We start from the raw sequence: 25,534 nt of genomic DNA, 5'->3' as shown, positions 1-25,534 counted from the left end.
CGAACACACGACATGTTCGACTTCGTAGAAAAGCGCCACAGCACGAGAAGAAACGCGAAGTTACTATCCTCAACTACCATGGCGTATTCCCTGAGAAAGTGAAAGCTTCAGCTTCAAAATGGCGTTGAATCACAATATACGACGTGCTCGACTTGGTACAAACACGCCACAGCATCACACTACGAGAAGAAACGTGAAGCTAGTATCGTCAGGCACCATGGCGGACCTTGCTGAGCAAGCGGAAGTTTTATTCAGCATAAAAACGGTGTTGAATCAGAGGAGATGACATGCTCAAATTCTAGAAACGCGCCAGAGCGCCACAGTACATTGGAGAGGAGAGGGGAAGAAGAGGAGGTTAGATAGTCGTCGCTTGCCCGTGCCCGTGATTCCTTGATACGATGGAATCGTGATACGATGGTCGAGAAAATCCAGGGCTTCAACTTCGAAAATACATTTCTGAGGCTTTAGGACCAAGCAGTGTTCATCCAGTTGCTCAAATAGAAGCCGAAGGTGCTCTTTGTACTCCTTATCTGTGGGACGTACCACGAGAATGTCGTGGAGGTAGACAAAATGAACAGGAGTCCACGCGTAACTTCGTCCATGAACCTTTTAAAAGTTTGCGCCGCATTCTTCAAACCGTAAGGCATACTGAAAACTCAAATAGGCCATATAGAGTAGTGATTGCTGTCTTCGGGATGTCAGTGGGTTTGACAGGAATTTGGTGGTACGCGCTCATCAAATCGATCTTGTATATTTTGGTTCCTGCGAGACGTGCGCCGAAGTCATATATGTGGGGAAAGAGGTATTGATCCGGAGTAGTGAATGCATTCGAAGCTCGTAATCATCACAAGGCCGCCAGTCGCCACTGTCCTCCTTTGGAGTCAGATGGAGAGGTGAAGACCAATTGTTTAAGGAAGGTCGAATAACGCCGAGTTCAAGAATGTGCTTGAACTCACGGCGTGTGACTTCCAACCTTCGTCCAGCGTCCAGCAAGCCTGCGTTGCCGGGCGGCGACAGGTGGACTGGTGGTATTGATATAATGTGACATCTTGTGTTTCGAGTGCAGCGCATCGTTTGGGGGATTCGTGAGTAGCGGGTACTCAGCAAGTATCTTGTTGTACGTCGAGACTGGCCGAAGCGTACGGATACCAGATGAGCTGAGGTAGGACTGCAGGCCAAAAACATAGAAAATTATGGCGTTTTACGTGCCAAAACCACTTTCTGATTATGAGGCACGCCGTGGTGGAGGACTCCGGAAATTTCGACCACCTGGGGTTCCTTAACGTGCGCCTAAATCTAAGTACACGGGTGTTTTCGCATTTCGCCCCCATCGAAATGCGGCCGCCGTGGCCGGGATTCGATCCCGTGACCTCCTGCTCAGCAGCCCAACACCATAGCCACTGAGCAACCATGGCGGGTCCGAGTACATCGAGGGATGTGACGTTATCCATTATGTGCTGATCGCGAACTTTATCATTTAGGTTGAAATGGCTGAGGAAGTCCGCTCCCAGTCTGGCAAAACTGACGTCGGTGATCACAAACTCCCCTCTGTGCAAGCGCCGGAGTGCGATGTCTAGCGTTGTTAACCGGAGCCCATACGATGCGATGACAGTGTTATTCGCTTCATGGAGCGTGGGTTTGGACTTCGCGCGTTGGCGATCTGCGTGCGACCTCGGCGGGAACGACAGACAGCTCGTATCCGGTGTCGACGAGGAGGCGCATGCCGGTGATGCTGTCGACTACGAAGAATAGATGGCTTGCTCGAGGGCCGATGTCGCATGCCGCCATTCGCGACTGGCCCGTGCATTTCTCGTCCAGAAACAAGGCTGAGTGCAGCGACGTGCTTGTTCGCAAAAGCGACGGTGGTACCAGCACAACTGCCGCGGCGAGTCTCTGGGTGCACTGTGAGACTGTGAAGCCAAATGGCTGCGCCGAAGTTGGTCGTCACCGTTGCCGCTAGTCGTCAGCTTGTCCAGCAGACTGGAAAGGCGGTCTGCTGTTTCGTCCTGGCGCGAGAGTCGGTCTCCTGGCTTTGAGATTCTCCTAGTGGCGATAGGTAGCTGTGCTGAACATGACCAGTCGCATGCGTGGTCAACGAGTGCAGCTGGCCGACCGAGGCTCATCTCGTCGGAACCCACCAGTACTATTCGTGCGGACTGTGGGAGGCGTTGTAACAACAGCTCGCGCAAAATTGGAAACTGGCTCTCGTTTGCGGATGCTCACCCAGTAACTGACGTAGTCGGTGCAGCAGTTGTGACGGTCGTTGGTCGGCGAGTTCCTCGAAGAGGAGCTGGTGGAGCCTACTCTGCTGCAATAGCTCGATGAGCTGCAGGACCATGCGTTTCAGGTCGTCGTACGCGGTGGCCGAAGGTGCACCCGCTAGCAAGTCGTCTATGGCATCGGCGAGGTGGGAGGGTTGCGCCGCTACCACGTGAAGGTATTTTGCTGTCTGTGAAGTGATGCGCCGGAGTTGAAAACGGGCCTGTAATTGCATAAATAAAGCTCGGGGATTCTCGGGCCAAAAGATGTGAAGCTGAAGCTCTGTGGCGATGGCAAGAGACGTAACCATGGCGTCGTCTCCGTCAGCAGGAGTAGGAGCAGCGTTGTCCTTGGATGGTGTTCGAAAAACGTAAATGTCCTGTGTCACCACTTGTTGGGAGTTCGGTTTAGCGGAGACAAGGAACGCACGCTTTGACAGCTTCAGAACGGAGAGTCGACTGGCTTTATTAGTAAAAGCAGGTTTGCCGAGTGCCAGTGGTGGCGCCCCAGTCGTGCAGCCGCTTCGGTTCGAGCAGGGGGCAATGACCCCCACGGCAAGGACAATGAAGTGATGGACGGTCGTTACATGTCTATCTATCTAGCCGCCTACGTCTTGATGCTCTCATGGTCGTTTCATTATCTTCGCAGGTACCCAAATTGGCATAGTAGAAGAAGAGTGTATGACGAACATAAATTACAGCTCATGACACACTTGTCATTATATTATTTAATACATACTGCGCACACGAAGTCCGTGCACAGTGGATGTTAGGTCACAAGAAGTAAAACAATTTCAATACAACAAAATGCTGTGACAATACGGCAACAATTCTGATACAAAATAAACAAGTTACAAAATACAAGTTTCATAAAGGCAAGTCATTCCAGTCATTATTGGTGCGTGGAAAGAAAGAGTATATAAATAGGTTGGTTAGGGCATTTAGGTGATATTGGCGAGTCGGTCTCGTTACTAGTGAACTTAGATACAATGGCTGGTCGAGTGCCAATTTGTTAATAAGTAACTGAGAAAGAAAGTCAGGCCGTAATTTTTTTCGACGCGATTCAAGTATAGAAATGCCATTCGACCTCATTAGTTCAGTTGGTGAGTCGAATGTTGAAAATTTGTTGTAAGCAAACCAGATAGCCTGTCTTTAGATTCGTTCAAGTTTCTTTATGTTACATTGAGTGTAGGGATCCCAAGTAACACAGGCGTACTCGAGCTTCGGTTAAATTAAGTGGGAGTGAGCAATTAATAAGTAAGCAGTTTAACAGAGGATGGGGCGTGTTTAAGCTTGTATTTGAGGAAGCACAGTTTACGGAAAGCAGAAGAAAGATATATTCTGCACGTGAAGGTTCAGGACAGGTTGCTACAAAGGGTGACACCTAAATATTTATATTTAGTAACTTTTTTAAGAGCAGAGGCGCCTAGCATATAACTATAAAGGAGAGAACGTTCCATGTGTTTGTCATGTAGGTCATAAAACATCCGCCTACGACTTGGCATGCACCAAAATTGGCATAGTATGAAAGAGAGTATGCGAAACATAGATGATCGATCATGACATTAATATCACGACACGTCTGCCATGCAGGTCATTAAACAGCCACCTACGTCTTGTTGTTCTCACTGTCCTTTTGTTAACTTGGTATGTACCAGAGTTAGCATAGTATGACAAGAGTGTATGACGCACATAAATGATAGGTCATGACGTGAATTTCAGGACATGCGTGTCATGTAGGTCATGAACCACCACTGACGTCTTGGTATGTACCAAAATTCCATTATGACAAGGATGTATGACAGGCACATAAATGATAGATCATGACATGAACGTCATGACATGTACCTCATGTAGCTCATGAAACAGCCGCCAACGTCTTGATATGTACCATAATTGGCATAGTTTTACAGGAGGGTAGGAGGAACATAAATGATAGGTCATAATATGGATGTCATGACATGCGTGCCATGTTGGTCGTGAAACAACCGCCTACGTCTTTGGGTTCTCATGGTCGCTTCGTTAACTTGGTATGTACCAAAACTCGCATAGTGTGACAAGAGCATATGACGAACATAAATGATAGGTCTGAATTGCCTGTCATGTAGGTCATGAAACAGCCACCTACGTCTTGGTGCTGTCATGGTCATTTCATTAACTTAGTAGGCTCCCTACACACTGCTTCCCATAACATTTGGGATCTGCCAGCTTTCTTACAACATGGTAGTGTATACAACGGCGTCGTACTCTGGCTCGGCAGAACCCAGTTCAAGGCTACGTGACATTGGTCTATTGGATCAGGTGATACCACAGATTCACTAGACAACCATTTTCTCAGCATTGATTTGAGCAGAAATTTTCATAAGTAATTTGTTGCTGCGTGACGCGGTTAACGCGGAAAGCATGTCAAAGCAATTGAGGGGGAATCGTAACCGTGCTCTACTCCGTCTTTTCAGGCATACATCAGCGGCTTAGTGGGAACAGAATCGGGCTTCTCTGCTTGGGGCAACCGGGTCCCAAACGAAGAGAGAGCGAGAGAAAACACTTTATTCGTGGTCAGGCTTAGACCTATAAATGTTTCTCCAACAGCAGGACCCCACCACTTGGCGGGTTACAGTAGTGAGTGGATTGTAGGGCTCCGCGGCAAGGGAAAAGGTGTTCTATATTTGCGCACATAGAGAGGCCGTTGGGACACGATGGGTCGGAGCGGTAACGATAAAGCTATAAGCGTGTTGGCGTGATCACAGTGCTGAGCTGGATAGCCCTGAGGATGCGCACTTGGGCAGTGGAGGGGAAAGGGTATGGTGGTGGAAGAGCCTGAAATGAATGCCGGAGGTTACTGTAGTGCTGTTTTAGAGTTTTCTTATAAAAGTGTGCCTCGTACATTAAGGGCGGGTAAGGCCAGGCAGGGGACCACCGAAGCCCGGCTATTAATCTCGCTGACAAGCTCACGAGCGAGCTCATTGCCGATAATCCTCGCATGACCTCGCATCAACACACCACAGTTGCCAAAGCAGGGCAAACAAGGGAGAGCATCAGAAAGGTCGTCATGAGAATTATGGGGGAGTCTTATTGCGAAGAGCCCGGATTGCCGTCATGGAGTAAGAGCAACTGAGACACCGAGGAGAGGGAGGGAGAAGGGTTAGTTCTTGCGTCGCGTGAACAATCGCAGCCAATTCAAGGGATAGAGAGGAGGTTGGAAAGGAGGAGAAGCCAGCAGTGGATGTGATGAGAATGCGAAGTGGGGTGGGCATTGTGACGCAAGCAGTTAACGTAGCCTGTGACAGTGTCCGGTAGGAAAGGGTAGTGGAAGTGAGTGCGGGCTTGTCGCCGTCTTTCATGGGGATATGGGTCATATAGGAGGGAATATGGGCATAGCGGAGTTTGCTCGAAATCGGTCGCTTAGGTGTGTGCAGAGGAAAGCCAATAAATCGGACGCCAGCCCACTGCCTTAGCCAATGCTCCTGTGCAGAGCTGAATAGGCGGCCTGTTTGTAAGAAGACGTATGAAGTCGTCCCCGCCGACCTCTCAGCGAAAACGCCCGTTTACTCAGATTTAGGTGCACGTTCAAGATCCCCAGGTGGTCTGAATTTCTGAAATCCTCCCACTACGGCGTGCCTCATGATGAGAAAGTGGTTTTGGCCCATAAAACCCCTCAATTTAACTTTCTTTTACTACATATATGCCGCTTTTAGCGTAAGAGGCACACAAACGAAAGACACGTGGCGACGTTGCCTTGTAAATACCGCACAAGCCTCGAAGTGACGTCATAGATTGTGAGTTCTCTCTTCGGGCCTAGTTATATTTTTTATGGTAAACAACGGCTGCGTTGTATTCCTAATGAGGCAAAGTAGAACATAGCAAGCTTTGATAACTTTCGCTGCGCCATGGCTGTCCAAATGCCACAAGATACTAGGAAATCCTTTACGTCACACCGACGTAATTTTGCTGGGGTTTCAGCGTGAAAATGTAAAGTTCGGATTTCACACTCAGTGATCGAAACACTACCGTAAAATAACGAAAATAGAGTTTGAAAGAATATTTTATTGAGTCCAAACATTGACATTTTTTCTGCTTTGAGTTTCTTTAAAACAATTTGATCCAAAGCAGCAACCAAATGCACAGTGTAGCAGCTGCCAAGATAAATTAGGTAGTGACCGGCTTGAGGGAGGAATAGAAGAAAACAACAGACGATTTTAGACAGGAAAAAAAATGCTCAATACTAGCCGACACTTTTGCGTGAACTTTCCGAAAGCTCATATCTTGTCTTCTTTTTTCTGTCATCTGTTAGCTTCTGAACATCAGTGAGGCAACTCTCATTGGGCATAGGCTATTTGGAGAGATGGTTGGAGACCACAGTGCTGTACTTACCGCTTTCGGTAATAGTTTCGGGTTCATCTGAAGAACAAGAAAAAAGGAAGTTATGTGGATAGCAAATCCACGTGGAATTGTCTTTAGGCGAGACATTGCTGACAAGTGCCCTCAGGTTATATGCATGTTTCTACTTCGTTCCACTTGCCTTTGTATACATTCATCTTTCAGAAACGCTTTCACGTCATGCTTTTTACACGTATTCTGTTCTTGTTTCTGTTGACACTCGTGCGCGCTTTATTTTATAACACCGGTTTTTATCGGTATATCCGAATCAACTAATGGCTGTGCCAGTCCGCTTCTCTTGGTTATTATTCGTCATTGAGATGCGGGCTGATTTATTGAAGAAACAACACTAAACAAAATTATGCATAGCCTCGACGATCAGGACAAGTGCCTCCTTTAGGCGATACAATGCTTATTTTCTGTTTTCGTGCGATAGTACAATCCCTTAGACAACAGATTATTGGTATCTGACCGAAATTGCTGGGAGACGGGTTATGGTAAGGGATATGTGATTGATTGACAGGAGAAATGTGAGGAGGAGAAAGGAAAATGAGGATGAATAGGGCGCCTCACACTGGGCGCGTCAGTTGTCTGAGGGCGGCAGATGTGGGACAGGTGGTAACTATGTGACTGCATGCACTCGCCATTTGCAAAGGATTTGTGAAGTGAGGGGCGCACTTGACGGGGATCTGCGGCACCATCTCATTTCCTCCAGTGCCAGCGCGTTAACCGACACGTTACTGCCTTCCTGATGTGTCGTGCGCTTGGTTCATCGTTTGGGTGGTTCGCATAAAATTGCGCTAATGAAATTTTCATCAATTTCAAACAGGCTAAACGTACTTTTGACCGTAGTTACCGATAGTTTCTACCGCAATTTTTTAATTCTTGTTTTGATGACTAGTACAGGGACCAACTATATGGTCGTTTAAGCTTAATGATGCGCCGTCTTCCCTTTGAGCAATTTTTTTCCAACATGTTCGCTTCTCCAGCTTGCTTCAAGCGACGTTCCCGCTCCCCACCTGTCTTTGCCGCAAAGCACTGTTACAGAAATCGCGACGTGTGGCAAACGCCCACTCCGTCTCACACGTGTTGAGCTATGTGTTGGAAACGTCGTTGCTCAGCGAGGTTCTTTTGTGCATTCGCATCTCTTTAAAGTCTGGCTAAACTTAGCTGTGACATGCTGTATAATCACGACAATATCGAGCCAGCCGGCAATGAATCCAAGGAAAGCTTAGCGGCAATTACGTTTGGTTGGAAATGAAATGTCGAAAATAATGAAGAAAACGGGTGTTCCCCAACCACCCACCATGCCTCTAAGTGGCCCTGGTTAACACTTCCAGGCCTAGATTAAGTAGACACTGGTTAACACTTCCAGGACTAGATTAAGTAGATAAAAAAACCATAAATACCACAAATACCCAAATTAGGTTAGGTACACATAAATGGCCGCTGGTGTAGCGTACTTGGAAGGTTGTGGGTTCGGCCCTTACAGGTGACAAGTTACCTTTCCGACCACATTTTCAAATATATATATATATATATATATATATATATATATATATATATATATATTTTTATATATATATATATATATATATATATATATATATATATATATATATATATATATACTGCTACGGAACAGCCGCCACAGTGTGGCTGCACTCAGGAGGAGGAAGATGACGTGGGCCCGCTTGAGATAGCGTCGCGGTTTTGGCGTTCCGTTACCGTGCTTGTAAATAGAGTGTATGTAGCATTGGGCTTCAGCTAGACGTAACATTAATTTGGTGAAGGTGGACGTTCCCCGTACCCGTCATGGAGCTTCGCAGCGCTCGCAACGGTGACAGTGCAACTTCGGCTTCTGCTGGTGGCACATCATCTACGCAACCGTCGCCGCTTCAGCCCCGACCTACGTCACCGTTTCCCCCCCCTCGGGATCCTGGTGTTTTCAACGGAGCCGGCCATCCTGATGTTGACGACTGGCTCCGCTTATACGAACGTGTCAGCACCAGTCACAGGTGGTATCCGACTAGTATGCTTGTGAACGCTCTTTTTTACCTCCACGGAGCTCCACTTGCATGGTTCCATACTCACGAAGAGGAGATCTCGAGCTGGGATTTCTTCAAAGAGAAGCTCCGTGACCTTTTTGGCAATCCGTTCGGTCGCCAAGTCAATGCCAAGAAAGCCCTTTCCACGCGTGTAGAGACGTCGACCGAGTCCTACGTGTCATACATTCTCGACGTCTTGGCCCTATGTGCCAAGGCTGACCCGACCATGTCTGAGGACGATTAAGGTAATCACGTCCTCAAAGGCATTGTTGACGCCTTCAATTTACTGGTTTTTACGAACGTCACCAGCATCGATACGATCCCCAAGGAGGGCCGCCGTCTCGAGCATGCTAACAGCCGCCGGGTATCCCAGCACATCATGCGACTTCCCAACACAGCTGCTACGTCATCATGTGAGGACCTCTTCGACCAGCCGTCGCGATGTGACAACTTGACCCGCATTATTCGTCGTGAGGTTGAAGCGCCACAACCAGCGGCCCCTTCATTCACATCACCTCATCATTCTCCGGTGACAATCTCCTTGATTCAGGCCGTCGTCCGTCAAGAGTTGTCCAACGTCGGCCTGCCCTCCATTCGTTCCGTATGCTCGGAACCTCCCTCTCCACGCACGGCCCCACCGCGCCCTCCTTACTCTTATGGACAGCGCAACCCTTCCGAATGGCGAACCGTGGACGACAAGCCGATCTGTTTTGACTGCCGACGCATTGGACATGTCGCTCGCCACTGCCGCAGGCGCTGGACTCCCCCGACACGCTATTCTCCTAATTACCACCCTCGCCCTTCTAGCGCGTCCTTTTCCTTCGCCCCTTATAATGCCCACCCCATCATCTGACCCTGCGACGCGTTTGACATGACCCCGTTACTCCCGCTCGCCTTTTCCCTCCCGTCGTCCATCTCGCTCGCCCCCGTCTCGCCGTGCTCCTTCTCCGACCTACTCGCCGCACCCCGGACCGGGAAACTAGACAGTGCAGCTTCTGGAGGTGAAGCTGCATTGACGACATTGGCACGATATCCTCGCTTCACCTTACCCACGAACAAGAATTTTTTGGACGTTCTCGTCGACAATGTTCCTGTGTGCGCGTTTATTGACACCGGGGCGCATGTGTCCATTATGAGTGCTGCCCTTCGCCGTCGGCTAAAGAAAGTTGTGACGCCTGCCCCGAACCGAGTTGTACAAGTCGCCGGCGGAGGGACTGTCGCTATTGTTGACATTTCTTCTGCCCGACTCACCAATGCTGAGCGACACACAGTCGTTCTCTTAACCGTCATCGAGCATTGCCCTCACGAACTCATTCTCGGTCTGGATTTTCTCGCCCATTATTCTGCCCTCATTGACTGCTCGGCCGGCTCACTTCACCTTGACTTGCCTTTTCTTGCCTACCCTGTGGACCCACCTCCAATCCATCTGAGCTGCAAAGATTTTATTCGCCTACCACATCACTCTGTGACACACGTGGACTTGTCCTCACCAGCTCTACCTGGCGGCAATTACGTGGCCGCTCCAATTCCGGCCGTTATGCTTACACATGGTGTTATCGTGCCGCACACTGTGCTGAAAATTACTGGCAACCGCACCTGCCTTCCACTTGTCAATTTCGCGCTAACCGCGCAAGTTCTGCCTCAGGGGATCTCCTTGGCTATAATTCGCGCTTTGCAGGATGATGAGGTCCAGCCATTCATAGTGGAAGATTGTTACAGCTCAGCCCATACCGTGACGTCATCGCACGGTACTGATGTTGACATAAAAAGATGTTCTCCTCTGACCTTATACCTGCTGAAGCTGAGACCCTTTGCCGCGTTCTTGAAGGCTATCACGACATTTTTGACTTTGACAATCGACCCTTAGGTCAAACGTCCGTTGTGACCCATCGCATAAACACGGGCGATGCGAACCCTATTCACCGACGTCCATATCGTGCTTCTGCGTCAGAACGAGCTCCAACGGAAAGTCAAATAGATGCTTGCAAAGGACATTATCGAGCCTTCCTCTGGTCCCTGGGCTTCTCCCGTCGTACTTGTCGAAAAGAAGGATGGAACGTGGCGCTTTTGTGTAGATTATCACCACCTGAACAAAATCACAAAAAAGTACGTGTACCCTTTGCCACGTATAGATGACGCTCTATACTGCCTGTGCGGTGCCACCTATTTTTCTTCTATCGACTTACGGTACGGCTATTGGCAGATATCCGTCGACGACATGGACAGAGAGAAGACTGCATTTGTTACCCCTGACGGCCTTTATCAGTTCAAGGTGATGCCTTTCGGTCTCTGTAACGCACCCGCCACCTTCGAACGAATGATAGACTCTTTGCTTCAGGGGTTCAAGTGGTCCACTTGTTTGTGCTATCTGGACGACGTCATCATTTATTCGCCCACATTTGATACGCATCTAGACCGTCTTTCAGCGATTCTTGACGTGTTCCGCCACGCCGCTCTCCAGTTCAACTCGTCAAAATGTCCCTTCGCTCGCCGCCAAATCACCGTCTTTGGACAGCTCGTGGACGCCAGAGGCGTGAGACCTGATCCGGGCAAGATTCGCGCCGTCACGAATTTTCCTGTTCCGAAGTTTACCAAGGACGTTCGTAGTTTCGTAGGGCTATGCTCTTATTTCCGACGCTTTGTGAAGGATTTTGCAACCATCGCACGTCCCCTTACCGACCTCGTGAAGAAAGACGCCCTATTTTCTCGGGGACCTCACCATGCCGCATCTTTTTCGCAGCTCACTATTCTCCTTACCACGCCTCCAATTCTGGCCCACTTTGACCCATCTGCCTCAACGGAAGTTCGAACTGATGCCAGTGGTCACGGCATAGGAGCAGTGTTAGCACAACGCCAGCGTCGATATGATCGCGTTATAGCCTATGCCAGCCAACTTCTATCACCCGCCGAGCGCAATTATTCAATCACAGAGCGCCAGTGCCTCGCTCTTGTGTGGGCTGTTGCGAAGTTTCGTCCATACTTGCACAGACGCCTCTTCTCTGTCATCACTGATCACCACACGCTCTGCTGGCAATCCTCACTCAAGGACCCCACGGGACGACTCGCTCGCTGGGCATTACGCCTGCAAGAATATACCTTCTCCGTGGTATATAACACGGGACACCTGCACCAGGATGCCGATTGTTTGTCCGCTACCCCGTCGACGAACCTGCTGATGCGGACGCCATCGCTTGCGTTTTCTATGTCTCCCAGTTGCTTGAAATCGGCAACGAGCAACGCCGCGATCCTTCATTACGAGCCCTCATCGACCCTGTGGAGACAACGCCTGGCGACGCCTCTCTCCGGATGTTTCTCCTTAAGGAGGGGACATATACCGCCACAATCTCAATCCACACGGCCTTGACCTTCTACTCGCAATTCCATCTCACCTGCGTTCGACTGTCCTCCAACAACTTCACGATGCTCCCTTGGCTGGACACTTGGGCGTCTCGCGCACATACAACCGTGTGCGACGTCGATTCTTTTGGCCGGGTCTCGCCCGCTCCGTGCGGCGCTACGTTGCCGCTTGTGAGCCCTGTCAGCACCGGAAGAAGCCCTCCACACCTCCAGCTGGATGTCTCCAGCCGATCGAAATGCCAACGGAACGTTTTTTTCCGTGTTGGCTTAGACCTGCTTGGACCGTTTCCTCTCTCTGGCTGCGGAAATAAATGGGTCGCCATCGCTACTGATTATGCTACGCGGTACGCAATCACCAGAGCCCTCCCGACAAGTTGTGCTACTGACGTTGCTGGCTTTCTGCTCTATGACATAATTTTAGTGCACGGTGCCCCGCGGCAATAACTCACTGACCTTGGCCGCAGCTTTCTGTCGGCACTCGTCAAGGACATCCTCCGCTCCTGCTCGACAAAACACAACTTTAGCACGTCCTACCACCCACAGACCAACGGCCTCACGGAGCGTCTCAACCGGACCATCACGGACATGTTTTCAAAGTACGTTGCGACCGACCACCACGACTGGGATCTTCACTTACCATATGTGACCTTCGCGTATAATTCATCGCGTCACGACACCGCCGGCTATTCACCATTCTATCTTCTTTATGGGCGAGAACCCGCATTGCCCTTAGACACTTTGTTGCCCTCGGCCAAGCGTTCAGCCACTGAATACGCCCGCGACGCGATCGCACACGCTGACTACGCGCGCCAGCTAGCCCGCACCCGTCTCGAGGCTTCACAGGAGCATCAGAGACGCCTCTATGATTGCCACCATCGCAACGTGTACTTTACTCCGGGTTCTCTGGTGCTTCTCTGGTGACCCATTCGATGTGTGGGCCTTTCTCAAAAGCTGCTGTCGCGCTACACTGGCCCATACCGTGTGGTGCGACAAGTGACCGATGTCACGTATGAAGTCATCCCCGCCGACCTCTCAGCGAAAACATCCGTTTACTTGGATTTAGGTGCACGTTTAAGATCCCCAGGTGGTCTGAATTTCCGGAGTCCCACCACTACGGCGTGCCTCATAATGATAAAGTGGTTTTGGCCGGTAAAACCCCTCAATTTAATTTTTTTACTACAAATATGCCGCTCTTAGCGTAAGAGGCACACAGACGAAAGACACGTGGCGACGACGCCTTGTAAATCCCGCACAAGCCTCGAAGTGAGGTCACAGATTGCGAGTCATCTGTTCGGGCCTAGTTATATTTTTTATGGTAAACAAGGGCTGCGTTGTATTCCAAATGAGGCAAAGTGGAACATAGCAAGCTTTGATAACTTTCGCTGCGCCATAGCTGTCCAAATGCCACAAGATACTACGAAATCCTTTACGTCGCACCGACATAACTTTGCTAGGGTTTCAGCGTGAAAATGTAAAGTTCGGACTTGACACACTGTGTCAGTGATCAAAACACTACCGCAAAATAACGAAAATAGAGTTTGAAAGAATATTTTATTGAGTCCAAACATAGACATTGTTTCTGTTTTGAGTTTCTTTAACAACATTTATCCAAAGCAGCAACCGAATGCACAATGTAGCAGCTGCCAAGATAAATTAGGTAGTTACCGGCTTGAGCGAGGAATGGAAGAAAACAACGGACGATTTTAGTCAGGAAAAAAAATGCTCAATACTAGCCGACACTTTCGCGTGAACTTTCCGTAAGCTCATATCTTGTCTGCCTTTTTTCTGCTATCTGTTAGCTTCTGAACATCAGTGAGGCGACTCTCATTGGGCATAGGCTATTTGGAGAGATGGTTGCAGACCACACTGCTGTACTTACCACTTTCGGAACTAGTTTCGTGTTCATCTGAAGAACAAGAAAAAAGGAAGTTATGTGGATACCAAATCCACGTGGAATTGTCTTTAGGCGAGACGTTGCTGACAAGTGCCCTTAGGTTATATGCATGTTTCTACTTCGTTCCACTTGCCTTTATATACATTCATCTTTCACAAACGCTTTCACGTCATGCTTTTTACACGTATTCTGTTTTTTTTTGTCTGTTGACACTCATGCACACTTTTTTTAAAATCACCGGTTTTTATCGGTATATCCGAATGAACTACACTCTAAAAACTAAGAGAGTGCCGGGCACTCCCTTTGAGGGAGTAGCGGCTTGTCCCATATTTCACTCTCTTTTCGAGAGTAGATCGACCCTCTTTGAGAGAGAGTAGGTCAACTCCTGTTGACAGAGTTTTGTTACTCCGCCGCAAGGGATTGCTAGTACTCTTCTGCAGAGTGATAATACTCTTCCCACAGGGAGTGCTAGTACTCTTCCGCAGAGTGGTAATACTCTCACCGTAGGGGTAATGGCACTCCACCAGACCGAGTACTTCTACTCCCCCAAACAGAGTGCAACTACTCTTCCCAATACCCTCTTAGCGAAGTCCTGGCCACGCATGCAGGCAGGAAATCAGATCAAATTAGGGTCGCTGATACACCGTTCTCTAGGCGGCTCCTCAGACTCAGTGGCCCGATTCCAAGCGGCCTTCAGAATAGGCGTGAGCAATGTTATGCAGGATTTTAAAGTCATTTTTCCTGGCTATTTGCTGCCTACCATGAGTCGTGACGGCTCGTAATCGGCCTATGCGTATGTGTCCCGAACGCCACTGCGGAGAAAAAAAAGCTAATTCACATTTAATTCGCAAATATCTTCGCATATTTCACAATCAGGAAACACATAATCTAATTAGAACACAATAGTCGAGGGAATCACACACTTATGGAGAACCACATTGCTCTATACATCACGTGGATTCGAACCCGCGTACACTCGCATCTATACAATTCAAAGCACACATCCTAACCATTACACCACAAAGCCACCACGCTCAGTCGTGTAGTTTTAGAGCTTATATACATACCAAATGTATTTGAGGAATCGGCTGCGGTGGTTGGAGTTTCTCTGCAGTGTGCTGTGCTGTTGTGTACTGGAATACGTTTGCGTTTGCATCATTTCCATTCCTTGCTACGACTAACGGAGGAATACAACGTAGACGACGACGTGAGAACTATTCACGGCTTGTCGTCACCCCAGGAAAATAACAAATGTGCCGTTCAGCTCACGATCGAGTGCTTTTCCAGTCCATGCATTATATGTTCTCCGAAAATACGCGGATACAAAGTATCGTGCCAACCATCCACGTATGTGAATTTAAGTCGCGCGTATACTGGTGAGCATTTCTGTTTATTTTTTCCGCCAGTTCCATTCGTATGTGGTCAACTGCGATGCCAGTACCAGGCATTTCGACGTGCCTCACGCTGCCGTGTAGGCGTTCTTTTCAAGTGCATTAGTTTAGAGTTTGGTTCAGTCCGCTGTGAGCTGTTGTCCTGCATTAGCAGCGGATCGTTAGCGTTTTGAAGAGCACGCATTCCAGCATTTGGAGACTGCTTATGCCGATAGCCGCGTCACATGCATTGGCACGCATGTTTAAATGAGTAATGTGTCCACTTGTTACGCGTGCACTGCTCGTATCCTGTGGCAGTGCTCGTTCTAAAAGCTTCGAAGACCATCTACATTCATACGTGTGTTCAATATATATGCACAGGATAGACTTGCCGGCTAGTTGGTTGAGAATTTTAGAAGAAACAGCCCAACACAAGGACGACGCAAAAACATGGACAACACCACGAAGCGCTGGTGTGGTCGATGCTTTTTTTCGTCCTGGTGTTAGCGCTGTTTCTTCTTCCACGATACACGCACACCACAGGTACGCGAAAGTTTAGGAGTATAGGGCGTTAACTTTGTTTTCCCTGTTTCCTCTCAGTGTCAATGGCACAATGCGTTGCCCGAAATAGCGCCCGCTTACCCCCATATTCAGAAATGCATCATAACTTGAAGCCCATGCTTGACATGATCTAAATGACGCAAGTCGTGAACGCACCAAAAGAAAGGCAGTGAGCGTCTGGGGGACGTTCGCACCAGGCGTCGTTTATATAAAGTCAAGCATGGGCTTTGTATTAATATACATTTCTGAATACGGGGGTTAGTCATCTACTTCTCACAGAAAATGTCGAAGAAACGCCCACCAAAACCAGGCACATTCGTAAACCTAACTAGGCAATACGAAGCTCCATAGAAAAAGAGTGGTATTAAAAGCTTTCAGTATTTTTCTTTACTCCAAAATGGTTGCGCTCTCGTGGTTTCAATGTACAGAGATGATGCAGCGTTAGCTAAAAAGCATGAATTTCCGAACTCCATGCCAAAATAAGCTTGTAAAATTATTTAGGTGCTAGAAACCAGGGTTTGCAGCGATCCTTGAAAACCCTTTATTTCTAAAATGCCATTTTCAAGGCATTGAAAAGCCTGGAATGTTTAGAAGTACTGGAAAGTCCTTAAATTTGTACACTTGGCTAGACATAGCAGACATTGCCAAGTGTTTTTTTTCCCTTCTGTGACATTCTTCGCATGTCACAGAGAATTGTCTGTGGAGGTAATAGAAGGAAAGCGACATCCTTAAAGTTCAAATTACAAAGGAGCTGCAGATACCAGTTTTAGGCACATGGAACCGGCGACAAATGTACTTGGAGGAGCAGAAGCAGGAAACTCAACGGTTGAGGCATTCAAAGAAAAGCCGTGATGAGTAAATTGAGAGCTACAGACACAATAAAAGATCACCTTTCTCCGGTGCTGTGTTGTTCCGCGATCTTGAGCGCGCGCGCGCGCGGTGGAGAACTCCGAGTGAAAAAGTAGAGCGCTCGCTACGCATTCCTTTGAACTGCGGCGGCCTGTTCTCTTAGAAGCAAAACGATGTGTTCTTTGCTCAGCGTGCATGAATGATACATTACCATGTTTGAGGCCAGCCACCTACAGTTGAAGCAGAAGATCACGCTACGTTTTGTTCTCTATTGCCGCAAGAGTAGAACTACTCTCTCTCTCTGAAGGGGGAGAGTGAAAAGCACATTTCACTCTCTCCTTGGTGAGAGAGTGAACAATGCATTTCACTCTCCTCGACATTTTGCGAGAGTAAAACGACGCTTTGAAGAGTGAACCGGCCGCTTCACTCCTGCGATACCCTTCCTAGTTTTTAGAGTGTACTGGCTGAGCCAGTCCGCTTCTCTTGGTTATTATTTGTCATTGAGATGCGGGCTGATTTATTGAAGAAACAGCACTAAAAGAGATGATGCATAAGCATCGACGATCAGGACAAGTGACTCCTTTATGCGATACATTGCTTATTTTCTGTTTTCTTGCGATAGTACAATCCGTTAGACAACAGATTATTGGTCTCTGACGGAAACTGCTGGGAGACGGGTTATGGTAAGGCAAATGTGATTGATTGCGAGGAGAAATGTGGGGAGTAGAAAGAAAGATGAGGATGAATAGGGCGCCTCACGCTGGGCGTGTCAGTTGTCTGAGCGCGGCAGATGTGGGAGAGGTGGTAACTATGTGACTGCACTCGCCATTTTCAAAGCATTTATCAAACAAGGGGCGCACTTGACGGGGATCTGCGGCACCATCTCATTTCCTCCAGTGCCAGTGCGTTAACCGACTCGTATCACGTTACTGCCTTCCAGATGTGTCGCGCGCTTGGTTCATCCTTTGGGTGGTTCGCATAAAATTCCCCCCTAATGAAAATTCCACCAATTTCAAACAGGCTAAACGTATTTTTAACCGTAGTTACCGGTAGTTTCTACCGCAACGTTCTAATTCTTGTTTTGATGACTAGTACAGGGAAGAACTATGTGGTCGTTTAATCTTAAGGATGCGCTGTCTTCCCTTTGAGCAATTTTTTTTTCAACATGTTCGCTTCTCCAGCTTGCTTCAAGCGACATTCTTGCTCCCCACCTGTCTTTTCCGCAGAGCACTGTTACAAAAAACGCGACGTGCGGCAAACGCACACTCCGTCTCACACGTGTTGAACTGTGCGTTGGAAACGTCGTTGCTCAGCGAGGTTCTTTTGTGCATTCGCATCTGTTAAACTCTGGCTAAACTTAGCTGGGACATGGTGTATAATCACGACAATATCAAGCCAGCCGGCAATGAATCCAAGGAAAGCATAGCGGTAATTACATTTGGTTGGAAACGAAATGTAGAAAATAATGAAGAAAACGGGTGCTCCCCATCCACCTGCCCTGCATCTAAGTAGCCCTGGTTAACACTTCCAGGCCTAGATTAAGTGTACACTGGTTAACACTTCCAGGACTAGATTAAGTATACAAAAATAGCGAAGTACCATAAATACCACAAATATCTAAATTAGGTACACATAAACGGCCGCTGGTGAAGCGTAAGGGGAAGGTTGTGGTTCGGCCCTTACAGGCGACAAGTTATCTTTCCCGACCACATTTGCATATATATATATATATATATATATATATATATATATATATATATATATATATATATATATATGTATATGCATATATATATATATACATACACATAATCGGATCATGAGGTGCCAAGACACCCTGACACAAAGAACAACATAGGGGAAATTAATTGTGCTTAATAAATGAAATAAGTAAACGATAAATTAATGAAAATTAGAGTGGATGAAAAAACAACTTGCCGCAGGTGGGGAATCGAGCCCACAACCTTCGCATTTCGCACAGGTTGTGGGTACTTTTCTGGCTGTGCCCAAGTCTCTCCTTTAGCTCATTATGATGTTTTAGGTGATTTTTGGTGTGCTACCTTATTGTCACCTGTCGCGGTGGCCTTGCAGCTGTAGTGTTGCGATACTGAGCACGAGGTCGCGGCATGAAATCCCGGCCCCAGCGGCCGCATTTTCTTTGGGCAGTGAAATGCAAAAACACCCATGTCCTGTGCATTAGGGGAACCTTAAAGATACCGTGCTAGTAAACACAAATCCGGGGCCCCCGACTACGGTGTGCCTCATAATAAATTCGTGGTTTTGGCCCATAAAACCCCATAATTTAATTCGATTCTGTTGTTTGTCCTAATCAGTGTCAGTATTATGGCTCATTTATTAGGTACCGTATTGAGCGACCACCGAATGCAACGCATGGCGCAAGCACAATTATCACATGAATCATGCCCGAGGACACACCGCGAGGTCTTGTGAAGTAAACCCAATATTTTATACTTGCACTTGCCACGTTGTCACTGATGGCCCACTTTGTGTCGACCGTTTGCGGTGACGCTATCGAACAGCGTCGGCTTGCTACACAACACCGCTGAGGCCAGGCATGCTATAGTGACTAGCGGTATCCGAGTAGCGCGTAGATATAGAAACATGACGTCATCGCACGGTATACTCAATCAGTGCTTTAGACACTGTGCGTCATTTATTAGAACTCAGTGCCCTTCCACTCTGTGAAGGAGGATGACCAGCGAAGCTGTGTGTGCGCGCCCCTTAATGGCGAACTGCACCTCCGCCGCGGGTCGGGCCGGTATTGCCCCATCTTCTGGATCGGTACACGTATGGGGAATTCTTAACGCCTGCTTCACCACGGCCGCTGGTCGGCCCGGCAATGTATACTATCTCGGGGATCTGCCCCCGTATGGGGAGTTTTTCGCTTACCGCAAGGACACGAAAATTTCGTTAGACGGTAGAGGTCTACAGTTTTGGTGTAAAAGCGGCACGGTACATGACAGCGCTCCGAGCTCTGTCTAAAGAATAAGACGAATGCAGGTGACGTAAAGACAACGACATCGATAATGCCACCAGCGAACTCTGCTCGTGTGCGCTCGTCCGAACCCCACACCCGCAATGTTATTCAGCGCACTGGCACTCGAGCCTGTGCACTCTGGCTTATGACGTCATTATCCTCGGACCGAAATTTCCCTTGCCTGGTCCGACGTGACGAATGCGGTGGCGTCAAAATAAGCACGGCTTACACTTTGGAGTATGGCCATTATATTCTACAGCAGTCGCGCAAGCTAGCGTGACGTCATGGATCGAGGTGCAGCGGCCTTGCGCTATGTAGGACGCGTTGGCCAGGCGACGCTTCTGCTCCTCTCTTCTCGGCAGATTGTGACCTCAGCGCTTGCGCCAACTAGTCCAGCATCTCCTATTCGCGTGGCTGGCAACCTCTGCCTCTTTTCTTATTGTTATAAGTGCACGCATCTGGGAATCTAGCCGTATTTTCACATCCTATACACGTCGCCGCTGCCCGCGACCACGCTGTATACTGCTCCCGCCATAACGAAGCGTTAAAACCATTTGCGCAATATTTCAAAGCAAAAGCACCTCTTCCAGTACGAACCCAGACGACCTATCGGCGAGTGTAGTAACTGTCAGAAACCGTCACTTCTAATCTGACTAGTGCGGCAAGTTGGTCGGGCTGGTGAAGTTGCATGGTGTTCGTAGAACAACGCCCTAAAAATGATGACGGCAAAGAAAAGGTAGACGTAACATTCTTGAGCCAAGCTTCGGTGCTACTTTTATATAATGAAATGACGCACCCTGTAGTACTAGGTAAAAGTGTGGTGGCAGATGCCTAGTTTGATGTCGCGATAGTCATTCTTTTTTTAGTGATTGTTAACATACACATGCGCCTGCAGAAGTGAGGTTATGACTCAGAGTGATTATTGGGCACATTTTGTTTTTTTCGCTATGATGCGCAATGTGTGAGGTGGCTGGAATAGGAATGCAATAAATCACTTGTATTCTTGAGAATGAATGTTTGTTTGGAGTCGACGCATGTTACGTCTACCCTTTCTTTGTCTTCGTCTTTTTTGGGCACAGTTCTAGAATCACCACACGCAAGTTCTATTTTTTTTTTTGAAGTATTCTTACGCTTCTTAATTTCGTTAGTAGGAAACGCGTTTTTTTTTTTACGATACAGTTCGTAACACGATAATGCACTTAGAAAAACTGGTGTGATTGGGCCTACATGAAGCATTAAGCTTCCAGTCAGACCTGCGCAAATTGGAGCAGATGGGAATTACAGACGTGCAGCACATATGAGCATTATTAATAAAGTCGCCTAGAGCCCGACAAAGTTCGGAAGATTCTAAAAGTTTACCATACCTTCACTGACCATGCTTTCCTCATCTGAAATAAAATAAGGGAGTGAATGTAATCAGCGGTTCTCATGGACGCAAAGATCTCTCGTTATAAATTTCTTGCGCGAAGCATGTGCTCTTCTAATATAGAAAAATATGAACCTGGCAACACGCTAGCTCAGGCACTCGAACTGGTGGTGAACAAAGCTAATTTGACTAAACTTGCGCAACGTTGTTTTCTGGCATCTTGTATTGCGTCATATCTTAAAGGGTGCCTCGCCATGTTCGCGCACAGCAAACAAACAAGCGCGGCGCGCACGTCAGGCGGTGGCGATCGCCTCTCCAAAGTATGAAATGGCTGTGTGGCGTGGAAACCGTTGAAATCTCAAACAGAAGGTCACGCGTCCTTGCTCTCCAGGGAGACGTGCTTCGAGCGAGCAAGACAATGAACGGGTGCTATAATTGCCGATCTCCTTCTATTCCACTTTTATATATTTTTTTATTTTTTAGGAATACCTTACAGGCCTGCAGGAAGGCATAGGGTAGGGGGACATTACGGTTACATAAACGCCTAACAAGCGTTCAAAACAACGCATAACAAGCGTTCAAAACAACAAAAAAGGCATCAGCGCAAGAAAAACGCTGTTCATACAGCGCAATACCATGTGACGTCAAAAGTCTTAGCAAGAAGTTCAATTAAAATGAAAACTAAAACAAGAGCAACTACGAAGAGCACGAGATGTGTATATACTACATGAAGATCAATGTCAAACTGTTAACCATGCAAAGGTGTGGGAAGACATATTAAGTGATGAATCACCGCAATGGAAAGGGAGCGAATAAAAGAACACGGCAAACAACAAGTCTGTGATCGAAGATAGGCTGCAGATCGACAGATTATGAAAATTTTATTAACTCAAACACGACTTGTTCGGAAAATAAGCAATCAAAATGAGACACGCACGAAATTTACGTACAATCAAGATGCTTGATTAGGATAGAGAAAGCTACAGGGGACGAATAAAGGCAAAAGAAAACAATGAAGACACAGAAGGTCCAGATGTTGCAGATGGCAGAGTGCTCTACTAGTTGACTGCGAAGCGTGTCATTGTTGGATTAGGGAGCAATGTTATCCGGGAGAGCGTTCCACAGACGGATAGTGGGCGGCAGAGCTGAAAAATTGAAAGCATCTGTCGTGCAATAAAGGCGGGTGTAGCTGAACTGATTGTGAAGCCTTTGTGACGTCCAGAATACTTCTTTCAGACTAGATATGGATAGTCTAGCCATGTGAATGAATGGATGAAAGAATAATAAAAGGGCAGTGTGACGGCAACTACTTAATGGGCACACTGAAAGGTCCAGCTTTATTTGAGTTACACTCAAATGATAAGAATAAACGTTTGGTATGAAACGGCTTGCCCTCTTTCAGATGACCGCCCGAAGGTCGGTAAGATATCTTTGCTGGAGATACCATATAGAAAAGGCGCGCTCAAGATCAGATCGAACGACACATAAATAGGCTAGTTTTCGTAGTTTGGAAGGGACATTTCTTAAGTCGTTGCACAGGAAGCGTAATTATCCGGAAAAGTGATATGTTTAGCACACGAAAGATTGAGCGTTAGCAAAACTCCTAAGTACTTGTATTCTTGGGTTTGGGCCACTGTGTTGGTATGAGGGGGCTGTAAAATTAGGAGGGAGCAGTTTCACGAGTGAGAGAAATTACCTTGTTCTTTGATACGTGCAGGGACATGAGCCACGTAGCACACCAATCACTGATACGTTCAATATAATTTTGGAGTGCCACGTAGTCAGCGGGATTGTTATTTGTACGGTAGGCAATACAATCTCGACCATACAATGCAATACAAGCGACCATTTTCAAACCTGCCACCAAGTACGCCGCCGCCGTTTTTTCTGGTCGGGCCTTACGCATTCCGTGCGACGTTATGTCGCCGCTCTACATCACGGCCCAGCGCTTGCATCGTGCCGGTGTACAATGCCTCGGCCCCTTTGTGACATGCATACATATATATATATATATATATATATATATATATATATATATATATATATATATATATATATAAACGAGAAGAAAGGGGGTTAACCGAGGGACCCGATAATTATTAGTCATATAATGAGAAGCCAACAAACACTGACACCAAGTACAACATAGGGGAAATTGCATGTGCTTAATAAACGAAATAAAGTAATGATAAATTAATGGAAATTAAAGTGGATGAAAAAACAACTTGCCGCAGGTGGGAACCGAGCCCACAACCTTCGCATGTCGCGTGCGATGCTCTACCAATTGAGCTACCGCGGCGGCGTTTCCCCATCCACTTTCTTGGGTATTTATGTGTACTAGTAGAATCCTGGGAGTGTTGGAGTGTGGGTTCGGTTCCCACCTGCGGCAAGTTGTTTTTTCATCCACTTTAATTTCCATTAATTTATCATTACTTTATTTCGTTTATTAAGCACATGCAATTTCCCCTATGTTGTACTTGGTGTCAGTGTTTGTTGGCTTCTCATTATATGACTAATAATTATCGGGTCCCTCGGTTAACCCCCTTTCTTCTCGTTTATTACTTAACGAGGGTCTCGAATCCGGCAACATTGATGCCTTCAGGTAGCATATGTGGGTTTATTGACCAGTTGCCCTCACCCGAAAAGATCACGTTCTCGTGACGCCTGCGGCAAAAAAGACGTTCCACGTCCGCCGCCAAGGTCTGTGTGTGGGGGCGCTGGCTAACACTCCCAGGGTTCTACTAGTACACATAAATACCCAAGAAAGTGGATGGGGAAACGCCGCCGCGGTAGCTCAATTGGTAGAGCATCGCACGCGACATGCGAAGGTTGTGGCTTCGGTTCCCACCTGCGGCAAGTTGTTTTTTCATCCACTTTAATTTCCATTAATTTATCATTACTTTATTTCGTTTATTAAGCACATGCAATTTCCCCTATGTTGTACTTGGTGTCAGTGTTTGTTGGCTTCTCATTATATGAGTGTATATATATATATATATATATATATATATATATATATATATATATATATATATATATATATATATATATATGATACATTAATTCATGTTACTCCTTAACAAAATCTCATACATAGATGCTCAACTGCACGCTAAGAATTTAAATGTGAGGTTATTAACGAGTCCCGCCTGTGCGAACAAACTTTCCTCCGTCATGGCGGTGCTTGGCTACTGCAAGTTGTCTAAGTATAAGCACTGGGTAAGGAAGAATTAAATTCCTACATCATTTTCGATTAGGTGATTTGAAACTGGCGGCGCCACGGCAGGTTCCATCCCCGACGACGCCGTTGAATTCGTTCTGTACACAGCTCTCAGACGTTCCCACATCAAGATAATGATAACACCGTTCCCCATGCAGGCATTCTCAGATTGCAGCCGCTAGCCCATGGTGAAGTGTGCCGAAAGAAAGTAAATGACACTAAACTGAAGTAATTGTGCTTACCCATTTTGAAGTGAACGGCTGGGACCAGAGGAATGAACGGGGGGTTCCCAAAAGCTGACGGTTAAAATGATGATGATGATGATGATGATGATGATGACGAAGTCTCAATTAATGGCACAAACCCACTATGGGGGACAGGCTACGAATCGGTTGGTAATATGATTGAATAAATAAAAGAAATTGGTTAATAAATAACACACAAAAAAGGAAAATGATCTGTGTAAAACATGGCACGTACCCACGGGAGGGTGTGCTTTGTGATAGGGTTGATTCGAACGAACAGAAGGTAACTCGGAAATAGAGATAGAGAAACATTGGAATACTGAAAAGCAAAGGATGGTTCGCACCTGAGTACAAAAACTATATTGATGCCTAATTATTAGATAGCTAAAAGAAAAAGAGGGCTCATTGGATTATACAAAACGTAGTGCACTAAATAACCCATCTGGGCTTATTTAGTGCACTAACTATTTAGTGCACTAAATAACCCCAGATGCAATACCTGTTTAGTGCAATAACTATTTAGTGCACAACTGGCCATAGATTTAGAATAGGTAGGCGTCTGGACGATAACTCATTCCTGCTTACTCAGTGTATTGAAATAGCCTGAGTAGGAAGGAGACCATTATATGTGGCTTTTTTAGACATTACAGGAGCGTATGACAACGTAGACAACATTTTGTGGCATATTCTGGAAAGGGAAGGCTAAGGTGACGAATGTATACAGCTTTTCAGAGAGATTTACCTAGAAAATAGCGTTTGCGTTGAGCGATAAGGGATGAGGAGCGAGTAGAACGCTGATAACAACGAACTGAGGCAGGAGTGCCCTTTATCTCCACTGCCGTTTATGATGCACATGGTAAGGATGGAAAGGGTGCTAGAAGGAAATAATATCGGGTTTAGTATCCCGTACAAACAGGCGGGTACAGCAGTAGAGCAGCAGCTTCCAGGTATGTTTTATGCGGACGACATTGTGTTGCTACCTAATAAGCAA

General features: G+C 47.0%; 1 protein-coding gene across 1 annotated transcript in view; it reads right to left on the bottom strand.

The window, feature by feature from the left end:
* Positions 1-24,623, bottom strand: part of LOC135905035 (uncharacterized) — a 161,479-nt gene extending 136,856 nt beyond the window's left edge. Inside the window, exons 1-4 of the mRNA XM_065436038.1 lie at positions 24,541-24,623; positions 21,077-21,100; positions 13,920-13,946; positions 6,630-6,656 (exon numbers count right to left, since the gene is read on the bottom strand). Coding sequence (XP_065292110.1) covers positions 6,630-6,656; positions 13,920-13,946; positions 21,077-21,100; positions 24,541-24,544 — 82 coding nt within the window. The 5' untranslated portion in view covers positions 24,545-24,623. The remainder of the gene's footprint in view (positions 1-6,629; positions 6,657-13,919; positions 13,947-21,076; positions 21,101-24,540) is intronic.
* Positions 24,624-25,534: the final 911 nt, after the last annotated feature.

The sequence above is a fragment of the Dermacentor albipictus genome, chromosome 6, assembly GCF_038994185.2.
Source record: "Dermacentor albipictus isolate Rhodes 1998 colony chromosome 6, USDA_Dalb.pri_finalv2, whole genome shotgun sequence".
In the NCBI taxonomy this organism is placed as follows: Eukaryota; Metazoa; Arthropoda; class Arachnida; order Ixodida; family Ixodidae; genus Dermacentor; species Dermacentor albipictus.
This window is presented reverse-complemented; position numbering and strand designations above follow the sequence as displayed.